Raw genomic sequence first — 21,158 nt, 5'->3', positions numbered from 1 at the left:
CCCCAGTCTGATGTCCTGAGTGCTCTGGAGCATGTTTTCATCAAGAATCTCTGTACTTTGCGCTTTAATCTTTCCCTCGATCCTGACTAGTCTCCTAGTCCCTGCCACTGAAAAACATCCACAGTATGCTGCCGCCACCCATGCTTCACCATAGGGATGGTGCTAGGTTTCCTCTAGACCTGGCGCTTAGCATTCAGGCCGTCATGTTCAATCTTGGATTCATCAGACCAGATAATCTTGTATCATGGTCAGTCCTTTAGGTGCCTTTTGGCAAACTCCAAGCAGGCTGTCATGTGCCTTTTTACTGAGGAGTGGCTTCTGTCTGGCCACTACCATAAAGGTGGAGTGCTACAGAGTTGGTTGTCCTTCTGGAAGGTTCTTTCTCCAGAAGAACTCTGGAGCTCTGTCAGTGTGGCCATCAGGTTCTTGGTCCCTGACCGAGGCCTTTCTCCCGATTTGCTCAGTTTGGCCAGGCAGCCAGCTCTAGGAAGAATCTTGGTGGTTCCAAACCTCTTCATTTTAAGGATGATGGAGATCACTGTGTTCTTGGGGGAACTTCAATGCTGTAGATGTTATATTTTTTTAGTACCCTTCAGATCTGTGCCTTGACACAATCTAGTCTCGGAGCTTTACAGACAATTCCTTCAACCACATGGCTTGGTTTTGCTCTGACATTTTTATATAGATAGGTGTGTGTGTGCCTTTTCCAAATCATGTCCAATCAATTGAATTTACCACAAGTGGAAACAGGATGCACCTGAGCTCAATTTAGTCTCATAGCAAAGGGTCTGAAATACTTGTGTAAATGTAATTCAGTTTTTTTTGTTTTTTTTTACATTTTCAGACTTTTTGTAACATGTTTTTGCTTTGTCATTATGTGGTATTGTGTGTAGCTGGATGAGGAGCAAAAATGTATTTAATCCATTTTAGATTAAGGCTGTAACGTAACCAATGTCTAAAGGGAATGCGTCTGAATACTTTCCCAATGCACTGTATATACCTTTATTTAAATTGTAAGTTTTTTTAAACTTTCAATCCCTTTAACGAAGTCATAGTTAAGTAAGGTTGAGAAACAATGCCCACTGCTAATTCAGTCGTGTATACTTTATTTTTGTGTGTGTATTTATAGCACGCTCCATTTGGTATTTCCTTTTAGTTAGGAACATATTTCACACATCCAGGTTTGACTATAAACATGATGCCAGTTAACATGAAGGGTAATTGGCCCAAATGTATGTTGAAGGTGCATTCTGCCTTCAGAAAGTATTCAAAATGGATTAAATAGTTTTGTTCTCACCCATCTATACACAATATCCCATAATGACATGTTTTTACAACTTTATGAAATGCAGCAATATTCCATTTAAATAAATATTCACACCCCTGAGTCAGTATGTGTTAGAATCACCTTTGGCAGCGATTACAGCTGTGAGTCTTTCTGGGTAAGTCTTGAGCTTTGGACACCTGGATTGTACAATATTTGCACATTTATCTTTTTTAAATTATTCAAGCTCCGTCAAGTTGGTTGTTGATCATTGATAGCCATTTTCAAGTTTTGCTGTAGATTCTAAAGCAGATTTAAGTAAACTGTGACTAGGCCACTCAAGAACATTGTGTTGTCTTGGTAAGAAACTACAGTGTATATTTGGCCTTTGTGTTTTAGGTTATTGTCCTGCTGAAAGTTGAATTTGTCTTTTGGAAAGCAGACTGAACCAGGTTTCCCTCTATTCCATTTATTTTTAACCTTAAAAAAAATGCAGTCCTTGCCGATGACGGGCATACCCATAACATCATGCAGCCACCACCATGCTTAAAATTTGAAGTGGTACTCTGATGTGTTGTTGGATATTCCCCAAACATAACTTTATGTCCTGAATACAAAGCATTAAGTTCTTTGACACATTTTTGGCACTTTTACTTTAGTGTGTTATTGCTAACAAGATGCATGTTTTGTGTGTAGTGTAATTGGTTGTAGGCCAGTGACACATCTACATTTCAAATTCAAGCTGTAACACAATACATGGAAAAAGTAAAGGGGTGTGAAGGCACTGTACATCACAATATTGGCTGCACATACCCAGGTAGCAACAGTTATGTTGTTGGTAAAGATTTTTTTTATTTTTTATGGTGAGTTTTACCTTCCGTATATCATATTTAGTGACGTTCTCATGACCAGAGATGTCTCAAAGCTGTAAGTTAAGCATTTTCCGGGAAGGATAATTTTTGCTCAGTTTGTTTCAACATAGGGGTTGGTGTTAATTACACAGGAAGTCTTTGGTCACACAGGAAGTCTTTGGTCACGGTTGCAGAAATAGGAAAATGTTTTAGAAGAATGAAACATGACATGCTATAATTCTAGCCAGCACTTGACATCATACGGTGTATTGGGAGGAGGTAAATGATTTCCTGAACATTTTACATGAAAGTTTGCCACAAGTGGACTCTGGAGGTGAGTACATAAATGTTGTATTATGGTTAGAGCAAGGCATATGTAATGTCAAGGGTTTGTATATGTGCAGATTCCAATGCAAATGTTAGGTATTACAGTAATGACATGGTTTCTTTAAATATATTTTTATTGGGGTTTTATAAATATATCTACACATGCATATTTACTACAATACTGCTGCATTACAATTCATAATACATATCATTTGCAATGACATGGTTTTAGCAACAAACTCCAGCACACTTTTATTGGTTGAATTAAAAAACCCTCACCTTTAAAAAGCTAGATTTTATTGAGAATTGGGGCAGGTACCGAGTAACTTAGTTTCTTGAACATTTTTTATAAAACATGTTTTTAAAAAGTGTCATGTTCTGTGTGTGATACTCTTGTGGGTTTTCATATGGAAACAGGAAATTATGAATCAGACAGGTGTTTAAAATGGTGTTGTTGCAAACCTTTGTTTGCATCACTTACATTGATAACTCTTGACTATTAATTTGTGCATTTAATGTAAATGTATATTCTCCATAGCTTTTGTGGACATCATGTAATCAAAATATCCTCGTGAAATGGCACAAGTGGGGAGGCTTTTCTCCCTTACAAAAATGTACCATGGTAGTACAATGGAAAAAAAATACCATTTGTTTTGTACTAGCAGCATGTAGTGAAACATGAAAGCATGGTAGTTGTTTACAATGTATTATGGTGGTCTGTGCCCCACTGTTTGTTTCGGGTAAAGTGACCAAAAATGTAATTTATGGACAACATTGAACACTAGCTCTGCAATTGCAAAGCTTAGGCCTAGTACCTTCTTAAACCTCTTTAGCTCATAGTGAAAAAAACACAAGATGCATGGTCTAGTAGTGTATTGTACCCTCTTAAACCTCTAGCTCATAGTGAAAAACCACAACATACATGGGAGCTGGGTAGGGTATGGTGAGAAGAATGAAGGCAATCTGAAACCTTGAAGTGCAGTTCCATATTTCCATAGTACGGTCAACCTGAGCATGAAAAAACGACTTTCATATTTACCTTGAATGTGTGTATTATGAGGTAAAGACTACATTTGGCCTTTATATTTGACAAGTGTAATGTTATTGTTACTACAAAGTAGTATACAAAGTCTCAAAATAGGTCATTTTAGTCATCCAGATTTAATAGCATTTGGCTACGGCTCCCAGAACTTGTTTTGGTACTCACATCTGTCCCCCTGTGTTTCTGACCAAGTCCGAATGTTAATGAAAAAACATCAAACACATTTTTGTACATTGAGTGCTAGTATAGAATTCTACAATATAGTGAAGATAGAATCTGATTTGGACAGGCAGTGTCACACCCGAAAAGTTTTTGAGGAAAGGTTGTTATTGTGGACCCATTTCGAGTATGATTGTATGCAAACTTTCTGTGCAAAGCTAACTTTCATCAAGGGCTTAGGTGATGTAAAATTGGTTTCCTTTCTCTCTTTGTCAGTACTCATTCTAAGCATATCGAATGTGACGGTTACGGACACTTCATAACATGATCAATGACTCACTAGTTAGCATCACTGCATAACGCAATCATGATAAAATGTTCATGCCCTTCTTAACTTCTTGCGTCGAGCCATCCCGGATCCGGTATCGTGACTACAGCCTCAAGCTCATTACCATAACGCAACGTTAACTATTCATGAAAATCGCAAATGAAATGAAATTAATCTATTTGCTCTCAAGCTTAGCCTTTTGTTAGCAACACTGTCACCTCAGATTTTCAAAATATGCTTTTGAACCATAGCTAAACAAGCATTTTTGTAAGAGTATTGATAGCCTAGCATTGCATTAAGCCTAGCATTCAGCATGCAACATTTTCCACAAAAAACAAAATAATTCAAATAAAATAATTTACTTTTGAAGAACTTCAGATGTTTTCAATGAGGAGACTGTTAGATAGCAAATGTTCCGTTTTTACAAAAAAATATTATTTGTGTCGACTAGTCGCTGTTTTGTTCATCACATTTGGGGAGGGAAAAAAAATAAATATATATATTAAGTCATTAAAACGCGAACTTTTTTCCAAATTAACTCCATAATATCGACAGAAACATGGCAAACCGATGTTTAGAATCAATCCTCAAGGTGTTTTTCACATATCTATCGACGATAAAATCCATCGTGGCAGTTTACTTTCTCTTCTGAAAAAATGGAACGCGCATGGACCTACAGATTACGCACACAGGACACCGGGCGGGACACCAGGTAAATGTAGTCTCTTATATGGTCAATCTTCCAATGATATGCCTACAAACACGTCACAATGCTGCAGACACCTCGGGGAATAGACAGAAACCGCAGGCTCATTCCTGGCGCATTCACAGCCATATAAGGAGACATTGGAACACAGCGCCTTCAGAATCTGGGGCATTTCCTGTATGAAAGTTCATCTTGGTTTCGCCTGTTGCATTAGTTCTGGGGCACTCACAGATAATATCTTTGCAGTTTTGGAGACGTCAGAGTTTTGTCTTTCCAAGGCTGTCAATTCCATGCAGTCGAGCATCTTTTCGTGACAAAATATTGCGCTTAAAACGGGCACGTCTTTTTATCCAATAATGACATAGCACCCCCATAGGTTGAACAGGTTAATGCTTCTGAAGTGTGTTTATGTTAGCAAACAAACTCGCGGGCAGTCATTATCTGTGTGTGTGATCTATTTCGGGTGTCCTCATGTTCTCATATGAACTGCAATCATGCATTGTTCTGCTAACTGGAGTATTGCATGTGATCACAGGGGGAGGAGGTATCATTTCATTGAGCCTGTGCTGGCAGATTAAAGGGTGTGAGATTAATACAAACCATGAGTTTATAAAAAATGTACTTTGAATTTAGTTTTTGGATGTTTATTCTGTTACTCCGTAAGTGATTGAAAATAACATTTAATATTTTAAATAAAACAGTCTAGAATGAAATTACTAAAACATTGTACATTTGAAATGGAGTGCAGTGTCATAATTTGCTGTCTGTCTTTTGAGACCCTGTCACATCGATAAAGCAGAATGTCACATCCATAACAACATTTTCCTTTAGTGTTATTATGAAAGTGCAAATATTTCTGTAATTGTTGAAGTATGCAGCACTTTAATTTGCAATGAAAATAGTTTTTCAAATAAAGAATTGCAAATGCATTTTTTGTGTGCACTTTTTTGTGCACTTATGGTTGGTTAAGACGGGACCCACGAGTGCACTTTGATAGCCTATGCAATAACCATTCAAGATACTAGTGATTTCTTGGTTCTTTGAGGTACACTGCATTTTCAAATGAAAAACAAAAGTATTATGATGATGTTTGGTGAAGAAATCTTGAGTATATAAATACGTATTTTGCACAGCGTCACATCCATAACGGTACATTTTCCTCTCTAGAGTACATATGTCAATTTGTATATTTCCATTGTTGTTTTTGTATGACACTTTTTATATTTTCATCGTTGTTTTTGTGTGTACCCATGCCTTACTTTCAAAGTGGCTATTAATATTTGTAAGTTTTGCTGTTCCTTTACGTCAAAGTGGTATTAGTTTTGTATTGTGTCTACATTTTCCCTGGCCTATAGGGGTTTACAAATATACACATTAACATTTAAATGTATGCCTGATAAGTCAATTCTGTTTTGTGTCCTAATGTCAAATCCATAACGCTGGAATTGCCCTGAAGATTTAAAATAGTTTTATGTGGTGCTTCTCTCTTTACAGTTTTCAGTTGGCTCTCTCATTCAACTGATTTTTACTCTTATACAATTCTAAATAGACGACATACTAAAAAAAAAAACGATTTGTAAAAAGGTATGAATTACCATAATATCTAAAAGATAGATTTTCATCGTGTAATTCTCAACATATCACTAAAAACGTCATGTAACGATGTTTCACTTTGTTTAAGAAAGTTCGATGGTCCTTTCGCCTTAAGGCTAGCTTGACTGGAGTTAGCGTAGAAGCTAACGTCGGTTTAAAGTTAACGGACATTTATAAATTAATTAAACTATCAAAACATAATAAAAATAACAATTATATTGAAACGAAACAGGCAGGTAGCTGGCATCGGACCCTCAACCTTCTAGCCCGAAGTCCCAGGGCGTTATCGAATGTGCCCCAACAGCATGCTCGAACCGCAGAGTCGATATCCACGCTTATAAACCCAGGGTTGTTACACAATCATTACACAATCATCACTCCGCTTAACTTAGTGTTTCATATCCTATGCCTTATAACTTGCTCACCGTGGTGATAAGGTGTAAAATAGTTCGTTTATATGGTGGGTCTCTTCAGTTTTCAGTTGGCTTTCTCATTCAACTGACCCAGTGACTTCCAGGCAGGCCAGCGCGAGAACCACTTTAGAGTGAGAGTGCGTGAAGAAACCACAAGAGCGAGCGGGCCCAAACAAGTACAACTGGAAACCTGGTTACAGGCTAGGTTCCCATCCAATTGGCGACAGATTTTCATGCGAATATTAAAAAATCTGCATAAAAACAATATTCATATTTTCCCATGAGAGATGTGTTTCCATCAAATTGACTAGTTGCAGATACAAGGCTGTGCCCAATGACGTAGTGCACAATTTCCATGTACCAAATAAAAAAAGTTCAATGGGTTTCCATCCCATTTTCAACTCTACTGATGATTGGGTAGAGCCCAGATACAGTATAGCCAACAATAGACAATAGAGCGAGATTATTTTTTATTGTCAAACGGCTGCTAAACATCGATTATCATATCACCAGAATAAAACCCTCAGAATAAGACCCTGGATATTTATTGGAAAGGAGCATCAAGCTCATCACCTTGCACTTTCACCACCCTGTGACATAGCCGAGGGTTCGTTCTTTTCTCTCTCATAAAAGCACTGCACTGGGCCTTAAATAGTCCTGTATTAGCAGAACTATATAACAAAAACAAGTTTGCTTGTCAACATTTATTTAACTAGGCAAGTCAGTTAAGAACACATTCTTATTTACAATGATGGCCTAGGAACAGTCAGTTAACTGCCTTGTTCAGGGGCAGAACTAGAGATTTTTACCTTGTCAGCTCGGGGATTCGATCTAGCAACCTTTCAGTTACTGGCCCAACACTCTAACCACTAGGGTACCTGCCGCCCCAGCAGGTAAAGTTTACCGGAAAAAGGCCTGTAATTAAAAATATATCTGACTTACTTTACTTGCATAAACATTTTGGATGGAAACCTAGTAACAGTTAGAAATCATTTGTGGACTGCAAATTGACCACAAGAATCTCAAACAGATATATTATTTGACAAAAACAGAATCATTTCAAACATTGATTACATTTGGATACAATCACATATGATTTCTATTTATGCGAGGGAATACTTGGGAACATATTTCCAAAATTAAAATCACTTTGAGCTCATTTCCTTTTTTTGTTTTGTTGCTCAGACAACTTGGAGTGCAAATAAAAATCCATTTGACCCACGGGACACCTATTGGGGAAACCTGGCCTACTGCATGAAGTTTGCACTTGTGTCTATAAAACACTATTTTGCTCAAAACCATTTTTTTTACGCTAAAGTGTGTGTACATGACTGTATTTATATGTGGGATATTGTTTTTCAACCGAAAAAAATAAATAAAAAATAGCTGGACTACGTCCCTAAAAAGGTTGAGTGATGCCAACAATTCTTTTAGTGGTGCCTTCACAGTGAGTCATTTTATTGTGTAAAAAATGCAAGGAGCATATAATCCCCGGAAGCCTTTTAATTGCAGCGGGGTTTAGTGATTAACTGTCTGTGTCGTGATATAGGAGGGACTTTGAAGAACCATGTCTGGCAAGAAGTCAAGAAAAGTGAGAATGGGATCATCACGTCAACCACGTCAGAATCAAGATGAACATGAGACCAACAAAGATGATGATGGGTCCCAAATGTTGTCAAAGGAAAGGAAAGTAGTTGAAGTTGGGGCTGATTCAGTTTCAGTGATGCTCCAAACGGACCTTGTCTCATCAGATAACTTATCAACAATAACACAACACACAGAAATAAATAATCCACCATTAAATTACGTCACAGAGTCACATCTGTCTCAACCTGTAAACCCATATCTTCTAAAATCACTTGACACTGCAGGGAAGAGAAGGAAAATGGGGTCTACTCGTCAGAATAAAAGAAAGCCAGAGGAGACAGACTTTGGGGTGATACAAGACACCAAAACTGGAGACACAGAACAATCACTAGAACTTCAGGCATCCATTGCATTTGTGGAATCTGAGTCCCACAGCAAAGGAGAAGAGTGCCTGGGTCCTAAAGAAAGTGAAAGGAACACTGAGAGCAGAAGTCAAAGTGAGTTTCTTTTGTTTGCTTCTAACACACTCAACCAACCGGATGACAGATGGAAAGAGGAAGTTGGTGAGGATACTGAACCTAGAACTAAAACTGTGGTTAGTTATGGCAGTGAAATGCTTCAAGATACTCTTGGAACCGAATCACTCTTGCATCTGCCCCTAGACCTTGCGTTAGAAGTTGTTCATGGATTCGCTGCTGAACCCATAACAGAGGAGTTGAAGAAAGAGGAAGAGAGGAGGCAGGAAAGTGAGCATGCCGAGGTGGAGTCCCCCACATTTCTCAGCTCTAGGCAGTCATTAGATCAATCCCTTGAGTCAGACACTTTAACCAACACAGAAGAGTTTGAGTCATTCAATAACACAATAATCCTCCAAAGTGGAGAAGGTGACGAGAAACTTGAACCTGTTGTAAATGAGTCAGAATTGCAAGATGATATGAACTCTACTGGTCCAGGCAATCAGGAAACGTTGCACCAAAGAGATGAAGATGATGACTTTGGTGATCTGATAGTTGAGGAAAATATAGTACTGGCAAATATAACTCATTTTAGACAACCAGACCATGTAGAAAGCATTGAACCTGAACAAAGTGAGGATATGACCTGCTTTTTACAATCAACCCCCTCAGACAGCTCTTTGGGTCATGACAAAAGTGCTCAATCAGAATCCAGGAGAAGAAAGATGGGTTCAACTCGCAGGAATCATAGAGCTATACATGAGGAGGAAGAACATGGAGAGAGTAAGATGCATGGATATCGTTACCTTTATGATGAGGGAGAAGAGGTCATATTGGGAAAAGAAGAAATGTTTGGCATCGAAGAGACTGAGTTTGAAATATCTATGGAGCCTAAAGATAGAGCCAGTGTAGACGAGAAAGAAGGAGAGCAGATGGAAAAGGAGAATTTCCAAACAGAGGAAGACACAGAAAACATAGAAGAGACAGGAAGGAGGTTGGAGTGGGACATGGGAACAGTGGAAGGATCTGGTGTTGAAACATCGGAAGAGTCTCTGATGTTATTGGAACCGGAGCATGGAGCAGATGAGGAGAAGAAAGGAATGGAAGAAGAAAGTCTGATTGAACCCACCCTTTTGATCAATACATCGATTCATTTGGTATTGCAGATCAATTATATAACCAAGAGAAAGGCAACAGATTCACTGTAGACTCTGTCAATACAGAAACTGAGAGCAACAATGAAGCAAGCATGGCCCACATAGTTGATCCAATAGAGCCCTTCAGTGTTGGACTGGACCAATCAGGAGACACTTTACTCAGGGAGGAAGAAGTTAGTGATTTCACACTGCTTGTGAATAATTCTGAAGTGATCAAGTGCAGCCAAATAGCATATGATTGTGCTCTTACACTAGAGTCAGATGACACTTTCAGCACTGATCCCAAAATCTCTCCTAGTCAACTCATCCAAACTCCATGTATGGAAATCACTAACCCCTTTCTCAAACCATTATTACCGCAGAGTATTCAGGGGAATGAGGGTCGTGCAAACACTGACCCCAATACCACAGGGGGACTGGACACATCAGAGGTCATGTTACTCAGCGAGGAGGAAATGAGTGATCATGTGCCGCTTGTAAATGAAGTGAGTGTCAGTAGCCAAATGACGTATGATGATAGAACTCTCACAACAGAGCCCTGCCAAACAGATGAGGCTTTGAGTACTGATCCCAATATCTCTGCTAGTCAACTCAACCAAACTCCATACTCGGATGAAAGCCATAACTCTTTTCCCAATTCACTCTTACTGCAGAGTGTTCAGGACCAAGGTGATAACGCAGCAAACATCAACTCCAATCAGAGTCCTTCTCCAAGCAGGAGGAGAAAGATGGGGTCGACTCGTAGGCATCCTAGAGGTGTACAAAGAGAAGAGGAGGACACAGAGGAGAAACAAGAAGGGGAAATAGAAAGCACAGAGATAGAAGACAAGAGAGAAAACATGGATGCAGAGGAAGGTTCTTGCATGGAGTTTGAAATGTTGATGGAATCTAAGGATGGAGCTGGTAATGAGAAGAATGAAGGAGAAGAGAGAAATGAGGAGACTGTCCTGACTGACCTCAGCTGTTCATTCAGTACTTCAAATCAAGAGGGAAGAAACATAGAGACTGACAATATAGAAAGTGAGAGCCAATCAATTATAAAGGAATCAATGGCAACAAAACTATTGCTTCTACGTGAAGTAGAGTTGACTCAGATTAGTCAACCTCTTCACAACACTTACCCTGATGTTCCTACTATAGAGTCATATGACTCCTACCTGACCGATGACACACTGAACTCAAATCCTGCCATCACTGGTTTGCAACACAAAGGAACATCATTGGAGGAAACACTTGATGAATCAAGAGGAAACACTGACTCCCCTCCAGATCCACCCTCACTGCAGAGTTCTCTTGTTCCAGAGGAAACAGCAGAGGTAGAATCCTACACTCCAGGGAGGAAAAGAAAGATCGGTTCCACTCGAAGCAAGTCTCATCCAGGTAGAAAAGGAGAGGAGAGAAGAGAGCAGGGACAGGAGGAAGAGAAAGGAGAAGACACAGATGTTATAGGAGAGGTGGGAGATGTCATTACAACAGCAGAAATGGATTCTAGCATAGAAAAGACTGAGCTTGTAGAGCTTGGGAACTTCTAGAAAAAGTGACAGAGCAGCAGGCAATGGGAGACCCAGCGATCATAGTAGTGGAGGGAGAGGTCAACATAGTAGTAGAAGGAGAATCTGGCATCGAAAGGTCTGAGCTTGTAGAACATACAGAAAAAGTTAGAGAGGCGGAGGAGATAGAAGTAGAAGTGAAAATAGTCGCAGAGAGCGAGAGCAACCAAACTCCCTCTGACACAGCAGCTCTTACAGTAGAGGCCCAAGAGTCATGTGACATGGTTTGTATAGAGCCATATATAACATCACAATACCTGAAGACAATAATCCCTCATTAAATGAGCTCACAGAATTAAATATGTCTCAAACTGAAAACCCATATCTGCTGGAATCACCTGACACTACAAAGAAGAGAAGGAAAAGGGGCTCTACTCGTCAGAATAAAGGTAAACAAGCAGAGACAGACTTTGGGGAGAAACAAGACGCCAAAACTGGAGACACAGACAAATCCCTACAACTTCAGGCATCCATTGCAGTTGTGGAATCCTGGTCCTACAGCAACACAGAAGAGCTCCTGGGTCCAAAGGAAAGTGAAACGGACACTGAGTGTCTTTTGTTTGCTTCTAACACACTCGACAAACCGGATGACAGATGGAAAGAGGAAGTTGGTGAGGATATTGAACCTAGTAGTGAAGCTGTAGTTAGTTATAGCAGTGAATTGCTTCAAGATACTCTTGAACCGAATCACTCTTGCATCTGCCCCTAGACCTTACGTTGCAAGTTGTTCATGGATTCGCTGCTGAACCCATAACAGAGGAGTTGAAGAAAGAGGAAGAGAGGAGGCAGGAAAGTGAGCATGCCGAGGTGGAGTCCTCCACATTTCTCAGCTCTAGGCAGTCATTAGATCAATCCCTTGAGTCAGACACTTTAACCAACACAGAAGAGTTTGAGTCATTCAATAACACAATAATCCTCCAAAGTGGAGAAGGTGACGAGAAACTTGAACCTGTTGTAAATGAGTCAGAATTGCAAGATGATATGAACTCTACTGGTCCAGGCAATCAGGAAACGTTGCACCAAAGATATGAAGATGATGACTTTGTTGATCTGATAGTTGAGGAAAACATAGTAATGGCAAATATAACTCATTTTATACAACCAGACCATGTAGAAAGCTTTGAACCTGAACAAAGTGAGGATATGACCTGCTTTTTACAATCAACCCCCTCAGACAGCTCTTTGGGTCATGACAAAAGTGCTCAATCAGAATCCAGGAGAAGAAAGATGGGTTCAACTCGCAGGAATCATAGAGCTATACATGAGGAGGAAGAACATGGAGAGAGTAAGATGCATGGATATCGTTACCTTTATGATGAGGGAGAAGAGGTCATATTGGGAAAAGAAGAAATGTTTGGCATCGAAGAGACTGAGTTTGAAATATCTATGGAGCCTAAAGATAGAGCCAGTGTAGACGAGAAAGAAGGAGAGCAGATGGAAAAGGAGAATTTCCAAACAGAGGAAGACACAGAAAACATAGAAGAGACAGGAAGGAGGTTGGAGTGGGACATGGGAACAGTGGAAGGATCTGGTGTTGAAACATCGGAAGAGTCTCTGATGTTATTGGAACCGGAGCATGGAGCAGATGAGGAGAAGAAAGGAATGGAAGAAGAAAGTCTGATTGAACCCACCCCTTTTGATCAATACATCGATTCATTTGGTATTGCAGATCAATTATATAACCAAGAGAAAGGCAACAGATTCACTGTAGACTCTGTCAATACAGAAACTGAGAGCAACAATGAAGCAAGCATGGCCCACATAGTTGACCCAATAGAGCCCTTCAGTGTTGGACTGGACCAATCAGGAGACACTTTACTCAGGGAGGAAGAAGTTAGTGATTTCACACTGCTTGTGAATAATTCTGAAGTGATCAAGTGCAGCCAAATAGCATATGATTGTGCTCTTACACTAGAGTCAGATGACACTTTCAGCACTGATCCCAAAATCTCTCCTAGTCAACTCATCCAAACTCCATGTATGGAAATCACTAACCCCTTTCTCAAACCATTATTACCGCAGAGTATTCAGGGGAATGAGGGTCGTGCAAACACTGACCCCAATACCACAGGGGACTGGACACATCAGAGGTCATGTTACTCAGCGAGGAGGAAATGAGTGATCATGTGCCGCTTGTAAATGAAGTGAGTGTCAGTAGCCAAATGACGTATGATGATAGAACTCTCACAACAGAGCCCTGCCAAACAGATGAGGCTTTGAGCACTGATCCCAATATCTCTGCTAGTCAACTCAACCAAACTCCATACTCGGATGAAAGCCATAACTCTTTTCCCAATTCACTCTTACTGCAGAGTGTTCAGGACCAAGGTGATAACGCAGCAAACATCAACTCCAATCAGAGTCCTTCTCCAAGCAGGAGGAGAAAGATGGGGTCGACTCGTAGGCATCCTAGAGGTGTACAAAGAGAAGAGGAGGACACAGAGGAGAAACAAGAAGGGGAAATAGAAAGCACAGAGATAGAAGACAAGAGAGAAAACATGGATGCAGAGGAAGGTTCTTGCATGGAGTTTGAAATGTTGATGGAATCTAAGGATGGAGCTGGTAATGAGAAGAATGAAGGAGAAGAGAGAAATGAGGAGACTGTCCTGACTGACCTCAGCTGTTCATTCAGTACTTCAAATCAAGAGGGAAGAAACATAGAGACTGACAATATAGAAAGTGAGAGCCAATCAATTATAAAGGAATCAATGGCAACAAAACTATTGCTTCTACGTGAAGTAGAGTTGACTCAGATTAGTCAACCTCTTCACAACACTTACCCTGATGTTCCTACTATAGAGTCATATGACTCCTACCTGACCGATGACACACTGAACTCAAATCCTGCCATCACTGGTTTGCAACACAAAGGAACATCATTGGAGGAAACACTTGATGAATCAAGAGGAAACACTGACTCCCCTCCAGATCCACCCTCACTGCAGAGTTCTCTTGTTCCAGAGGAAACAGCAGAGGTAGAATCCTACACTCCAGGGAGGAAAAGAAAGATCGGTTCCACTCGAAGCAAGTCTCATCCAGGTAGAAAAGGAGAGGAGAGAAGAGAGCAGGGACAGGAGGAAGAGAAAGGAGAAGACACAGATGTTATAGGAGAGGTGGGAGATGTCATTACAACAGCAGAAATGGATTCTAGCATAGAAAAGACTGAGCTTGTAGAGCTTGGGGAACTTCTAGAAAAAGTGACAGAGCAGCAGGCAATGGGAGACCCAGCGATCATAGTAGTGGAGGGAGAGGTCAACATAGTAGTAGAAGGAGAATCTGGCATCGAAAGGTCTGAGCTTGTAGAACATACAGAAAAAGTTAGAGAGGCGGAGGAGATAGAAGTAGAAGTGAAAATAGTCGCAGAGAGCGAGAGCAACCAAACTCCCTCTGACACAGCAGCTCTTACAGTAGAGGCCCAAGAGTCATGTGACATGGTTTGTATAGAGCCATATATAACATCACAATACCTGGAAGACAATAATCCCTCATTAAATGAGCTCACAGAATTAAATATGTCTCAAACTGAAAACCCATATCTGCTGGAATCACCTGACACTACAAAGAAGAGAAGGAAAAGGGGCTCTACTCGTCAGAATAAAGGTAAACAAGCAGAGACAGACTTTGGGGAGAAACAAGACGCCAAAACTGGAGACACAGACAAATCCCTACAACTTCAGGCATCCATTGCAGTTGTGGAATCCTGGTCCTACAGCAACACAGAAGAGCTCCTGGGTCCAAAGGAAAGTGAAACGGACACTGAGTGTCTTTTGTTTGCTTCTAACACACTCGACAAACCGGATGACAGATGGAAAGAGGAAGTTGGTGAGGATATTGAACCTAGTAGTGAAGCTGTAGTTAGTTATAGCAGTGAATTGCTTCAAGATACTCTTGGAACCGAATCACTCTTGCATCTGCCCCTAGACCTTACGTTGCAAGTTGTTCATGGATTCGCTGCTGAACCCATAACAGAGGAGTTGAAGAAAGAGGAAGAGAGGAGGCAGGAAAGTGAGCATGCCGAGGTGGAGTCCTCCACATTTCTCAGCTCTAGACAGTCATTAGATCAATCCCTTGAGTCTGACACTTTAACCAACACAGAAGAGTTTGAGTCATTCAATAACACAATAATCCTCCAAAGTGGAGAAGGTGACGAGAAACTTGAACCTGTTGTAAATGAGTCAGAATTGCAAGATGATATGAACTCTACTGGTCCAGGCAATCAGGAAACGTTGCACCAAAGAGATGAAGATGATGACTTTGTTGATCTGATAGTTGAGGAAAATATAGTACTGGCAAATATAACTCATTTTAGACAACCAGACCATGTAGAAAGCTTTGAACCTGAACAAAGTGAGGATATGACCTGCTTTTTACAATCAACCCCCTCAGACAGCTCTTTGGGTCATGACAAAAGTGCTCAATCAGAATCCAGGAGAAGAAAGATGGGTTCAACTCGCAGGAATCATAGAGCTATACATGAGGAGGAAGAACATGGAGAGAGTAAGATGCATGGATATCGTTACCTTTATGATGAGGGAGAAGAGGTCATATTGGGAAAAGAAGGAATGTTTGGCATCGAAGACACTGAGTTTGAAATATCTATGGAGCCTAAAGATAGAGCCAGTGTAGACGAGAAAGAAGGAGAGCAGATGGAAAAGGAGAATTTCCAAACAGAGGAAGACACAGAAAACATAGAAGAGCCAGGAAGGAGGTTGGAGTGGAACATGGGAACAGTGGAAGGATCTGGTGTTGAAACATCGGAAGAGTCTCTGATGTTATTGAAACCGGAGCATGGAGCAGATGAGGAGAAGAAAGGAATGGAAGAAGAAAGTCTGATTGAACCCACCCCTTTTGATCAATACATCGATTCATTTGGTATTGCAGATCAATTATATAACCAAGAGAAAGGCAACAGATTCACTGTAGACTCTGTCAATACAGAAACTGAGAGCAACAATGAAGCAAGCATGGCCCACATAGTTGACCCAATAGAGCCCTTCAGTGTTGGACTGGACCAATCAGGAGACACTTTACTCAGGGAGGAAGAAGTTAGTGATTTCACACTGCTTGTGAATAATTCTGAAGTGATCAAGTGCAGCCAAATAGCATATGATTGTGCTCTTACACTAGAGTCAGATGACACTTTCAGCACTGATCCCAAAATCTCTCCTAGTCAACTCATCCAAACTCCATGTATGGAAATCACTAACCCCTTTCTCAAACCATTATTACCGCAGAGTATTCAGGGAATGAGGGTCGTGCAAACACTGACCCCAATACCACAGGGGGACTGGACACATCAGAGGTCATGTTACTCAGCGAGGAGGAAATGAGTGATCATGTGCCGCTTGTAAATGAAGTGAGTGTCAGTAGCCAAATGACGTATGATGATAGAACTCTCACAACAGAGCCCTGCCAAACAGATGAGGCTTTGAGCACTGATCCCAATATCTCTGCTAGTCAACTCAACCAAACTCCATACTCGGATGAAAGCCATAACTCTTTTCCCAATTCACTCTTACTGCAGAGTGTTCAGGACCAAGGTGATAACGCAGCAAACATCAACTCCAATCAGAGTCCTTCTCCAAGCAGGAGGAGAAAGATGGGGTCGACTCGTAGGCATCCTAGAGGTGTACAAAGAGAAGAGGAGGACACAGAGGAGAAACAAGAAGGGGAAATAGAAAGCACAGAGATAGAAGACAAGAGAGAAAACATGGATGCAGAGGAAGGTTCTTGCATGGAGTTTGAAATGTTGATGGAATCTAAGGATGGAGCTGGTAATGAGAAGAATGAAGGAGAAGAGAGAAATGAGGAGACTGTCCTGACTGACCTCAGCTGTTCATTCAGTACTTCAAATCAAGAGGGAAGAAACATAGAGACTGACAATATAGAAAGTGAGAGCCAATCAATTATAAAGGAATCAATGGCAACAAAACTATTGCTTCTACGTGAAGTAGAGTTGACTCAGATTAGTCAACCTCTTCACAACACTTACCCTGATGTTCCTACTATAGAGTCATATGACTCCTACCTGACCGATGACACACTGAACTCAAATCCTGCCATCACTGGTTTGCAACACAAAGGAACATCATTGGAGGAAACACTTGATGAATCAAGAGGAAACACTGACTCCCCTCCAGATCCACCCTCACTGCAGAGTTCTCTTGTTCCAGAGGAAACAGCAGAGGTAGAATCCTACACTCCAGGGAGGAAAAGAAAGATCGGTTCCACTGAAGCAAGTCTCATCCAGGTAGAAAAGGAGAGGAGAGAAGAGAGCAGGGACAGGAGGAAGAGAAAGGAGAAGACACAGATGTTATAGGAGAGGTGGGAGATGTCATTACAACAGCAGAAATGGATTCTAGCATAGAAAAGACTGAGCTTGTAGAGCTTGGGGAACTTCTAGAAAAAGTGACAGAGCAGCAGGCAATGGGAGACCCAGCGATCATAGTAGTGGAGGGAGAGGTCAACATAGTAGTAGAAGGAGAATCTGGCATCGAAAGGTCTGAGCTTGTAGAACATACAGAAAAAGTTAGAGAGGCGGAGGAGATAGAAGTAGAAGTGAAAATAGTCGCAGAGAGCGAGAGCAACCAAACTCCCTCTGACACAGCAGCTCTTACAGTAGAGGCCCAAGAGTCATGTGACATGGTTTGTATAGAGCCATATATAACATCACAATACCTGGAAGACAATAATCCCTCATTAAATGAGCTCACAGAATTAAATATGTCTCAAACTGAAAACCCATATCTGCTGGAATCACCTGACACTACAAAGAAGAGAAGGAAAAGGGGCTCTACTCGTCAGAATAAAGGTAAACAAGCAGAGACAGACTTTGGGGAGAAACAAGACGCCAAAACTGGAGACACAGACAAATCCCTACAACTTCAGGCATCCATTGCAGTTGTGGAATCCTGGTCCTACAGCAACACAGAAGAGCTCCTGGGTCCAAAGGAAAGTGAAACGGACACTGAGTGTCTTTTGTTTGCTTCTAACACACTCGACAAACCGGATGACAGATGGAAAGAGGAAGTTGGTGAGGATATTGAACCTAGTAGTGAAGCTGTAGTTAGTTATAGCAGTGAATTGCTTCAAGATACTCTTGGAACCGAATCACTCTTGCATCTGCCCCTAGACCTTACGTTGCAAGTTGTTCATGGATTCGCTGCTGAACCCATAACAGAGGAGTTGAAGAAAGAGGAAGAGAGGAGGCAGGAAAGTGAGCATGCCGAGGTGGAGTCCTCCACATTTCTCAGCTCTAGGCAGTCATTAGATCAATCCCTTGAGTCAGACACTTTAACCAACACAGAAGAGTTTGAGTCATTCAATAACACAATAATCCTCCAAAGTGGAGAAGGTGACGAGAAACTTGAACCTGTTGTAAATGAGTCAGAATTGCAAGATGATATGAACTCTACTGGTCCAGGCAATCAGGAAACGTTGCACCAAAGATATGAAGATGATGACTTTGTTGATCTGATAGTTGAGGAAAACATAGTAATGGCAAATATAACTCATTTTAGACAACCAGACCATGTAGAAAGCTTTGAACCTGAACAAAGTGAGGATATGACCTGCTTTTTTACAATCAACCCCTCAGACAGCTCTTTGGGTCATGACAAAAGTGCTCAATCAGAATCCAGGAGAAGAAAGATGGGTTCAACTCGCAGGAATCATAGAGCTATACATGAGGAGGAAGAACATGGAGAGAGTAAGATGCATGGATATCGTTACCTTTATGATGAGGGAGAAGAGGTCATATTGGGAAAAGAAGGAATGTTTGGCATCGAAGACACTGAGTTTGAAATATCTATGGAGCCTAAAGATAGAGCCAGTGTAGACGAGAAAGAAGGAGAGCAGATGGAAAAGGAGAATTTCCAAACAGAGGAAGACACAGAAAACATAGAAGAGCCAGGAAGGAGGTTGGAGTGGGACATGGGAACAGTGGAAGGATCTGGTGTTGAAACATCGGAAGAGTCTCTGATGTTATTGGAACCGGAGCATGGAGCAGATGAGGAGAAGAAAGGAATGGAAGAAGAAAGTCTGATTGAACCCACCCCTTTGATCAATACATCGATTCATTTGGTATTGCAGATCAATTATATAACCAAGAGAAAGGCAACAGATTCACTGTAGACTCTGTCAATACAGAAACTGAGAGCAACAATGAAGCAAGCATGGCCCACATAGTTGACCCAATAGAGCCCTTCAGTGTTGGACTGGACCAATCAGGAGACACTTTACTCAGGGAGGAAGAAGTTAGTGATTTCACACTGCTTGTGAATAATTCTGAAGTGATCAAGTGCAGCCAAATAGCATATGATTGTGCTCTTACACTAGAGTCAGATGACACTTTCAGCACTGATCCCAAAATCTCTCCTAGTCAACTCATCCAAACTCCATGTATGGAAATCACTAACCCCTTTCTCAAACCATTATTACCGCAGAGTATTCAGGGGAATGAGGGTCGTGCAAACACTGACCCCAATACCACAGGGGGACTGGACACATCAGAGGTCATGTTACTCAGCGAGGAGGAAATGAGTGATCATGTGCCGCTTGTAAATGAAGTGAGTGTCAGTAGCCAAATGACGTATGATGATAGAACTCTCACAACAGAGCCCTGCCAAACAGATGAGGCTTTGAGTACTGATCCCAATATCTCTGCTAGTCAACTCAACCAAACTCCATACTCGGATGAAAGCCATAACTCTTTTCCCAATTCACTCTTACTGCAGAGTGTTCAGGACCAAGGTGATAACGCAGCAAACATCAACTCCAATCAGAGTCCTTCTCCAAGCAGGAGGAGAAAGATGGGGTCGACTCGTAGGCATCCTAGAGGTGTACAAAGAGAAGAGGAGGACACAGAGGAGAAACAAGAAGGGGAAATAGAAAGCACAGAGATAGAAGACAAGAGAGAAAACATGGATGCAGAGGAAGGTTCTTGCATGGAGTTTGAAATGTTGATGGAATCTAAGGATGGAGCTGGTAATGAGAAGAATGAAGGAGAAGAGAGAAATGAGGAGACTGTCCTGACTGACCTCAGCTGTTCATTCAGTACTTCAAATCAAGAGGGAAGAAACATAGAGACTGACAATATAGAAAGTGAGAGCCAATCAATTATAAAGGAATCAATGGAAACAAAACTATTGCTTCTACGTGAAGTAGAGTTGACTCAGATTAGTCAACCTCTTCACAACACTTACCCTGATGTTCCTACTATAGAGTCATATGACTCCTACCTGACCGATGACACACTGAACTCAAATCCTGCCATCACTGGTTTGCAACACAAAGGAACATCATTGGAGGAAACACTTGATGAATCAAGAGGAAACACTGACTCCCCTCCAGATCCACCCTCACTGCAGAGTTCTCTTGTTCCAGAGGAAACAGCAGAGGTAGAATCCTACACTCCAGGGAGGAAAAGAAAGATCGGTTCCACTCGAAGCAAGTCTCATCCAGGTAGAAAAGGAGAGGAGAGAAGAGAGCAGGGACAGGAGGAAGAGAAAGGAGAAGACACAGATGTTATAGGAGAGGTGGGAGATGTCATTACAACAGCAGAAATGGATTCTAGCATAGAAAAGACTGAGCTTGTAGAGCTTGGGGAACTTCTAGAAAAAGTGACAGAGCAGCAGGCGATGGGAGACCCAGCGATCATAGTAGTGGAGGGAGAGGTCAACATAGTAGTAGAAGGAGAATCTGGCATCGAAAGGTCTGAGCTTGTAG

General features: G+C 41.2%; 1 protein-coding gene across 1 annotated transcript; it reads left to right on the top strand.

Moving 5' to 3' along the window:
* The first annotated feature begins 67 nt into the window (after window positions 1-67).
* LOC115142161 (uncharacterized) lies at window positions 68-11,414 on the top strand. Its single transcript, XM_065021846.1, has 5 exons — window positions 68-2,449; window positions 8,233-9,882; window positions 10,245-10,367; window positions 10,536-10,785; window positions 11,023-11,414. Exons 2-5 carry the CDS (start codon window positions 8,251-8,253, stop codon window positions 11,412-11,414), a joined length of 2,397 nt encoding a protein of 798 aa, XP_064877918.1. The 5' UTR covers window positions 68-2,449; window positions 8,233-8,250.
* The last annotated feature ends 9,744 nt before the right edge of the window (window positions 11,415-21,158 follow it).

The sequence above is a fragment of the Oncorhynchus nerka genome, linkage group LG2, assembly GCF_034236695.1.
Source record: "Oncorhynchus nerka isolate Pitt River linkage group LG2, Oner_Uvic_2.0, whole genome shotgun sequence".
NCBI lineage: Eukaryota > Metazoa > Chordata > Actinopteri > Salmoniformes > Salmonidae > Oncorhynchus > Oncorhynchus nerka.
The sequence above is the reverse complement of the archived record's forward strand: the minus strand, read 5'-3'. Positions and strand labels throughout refer to the sequence as shown.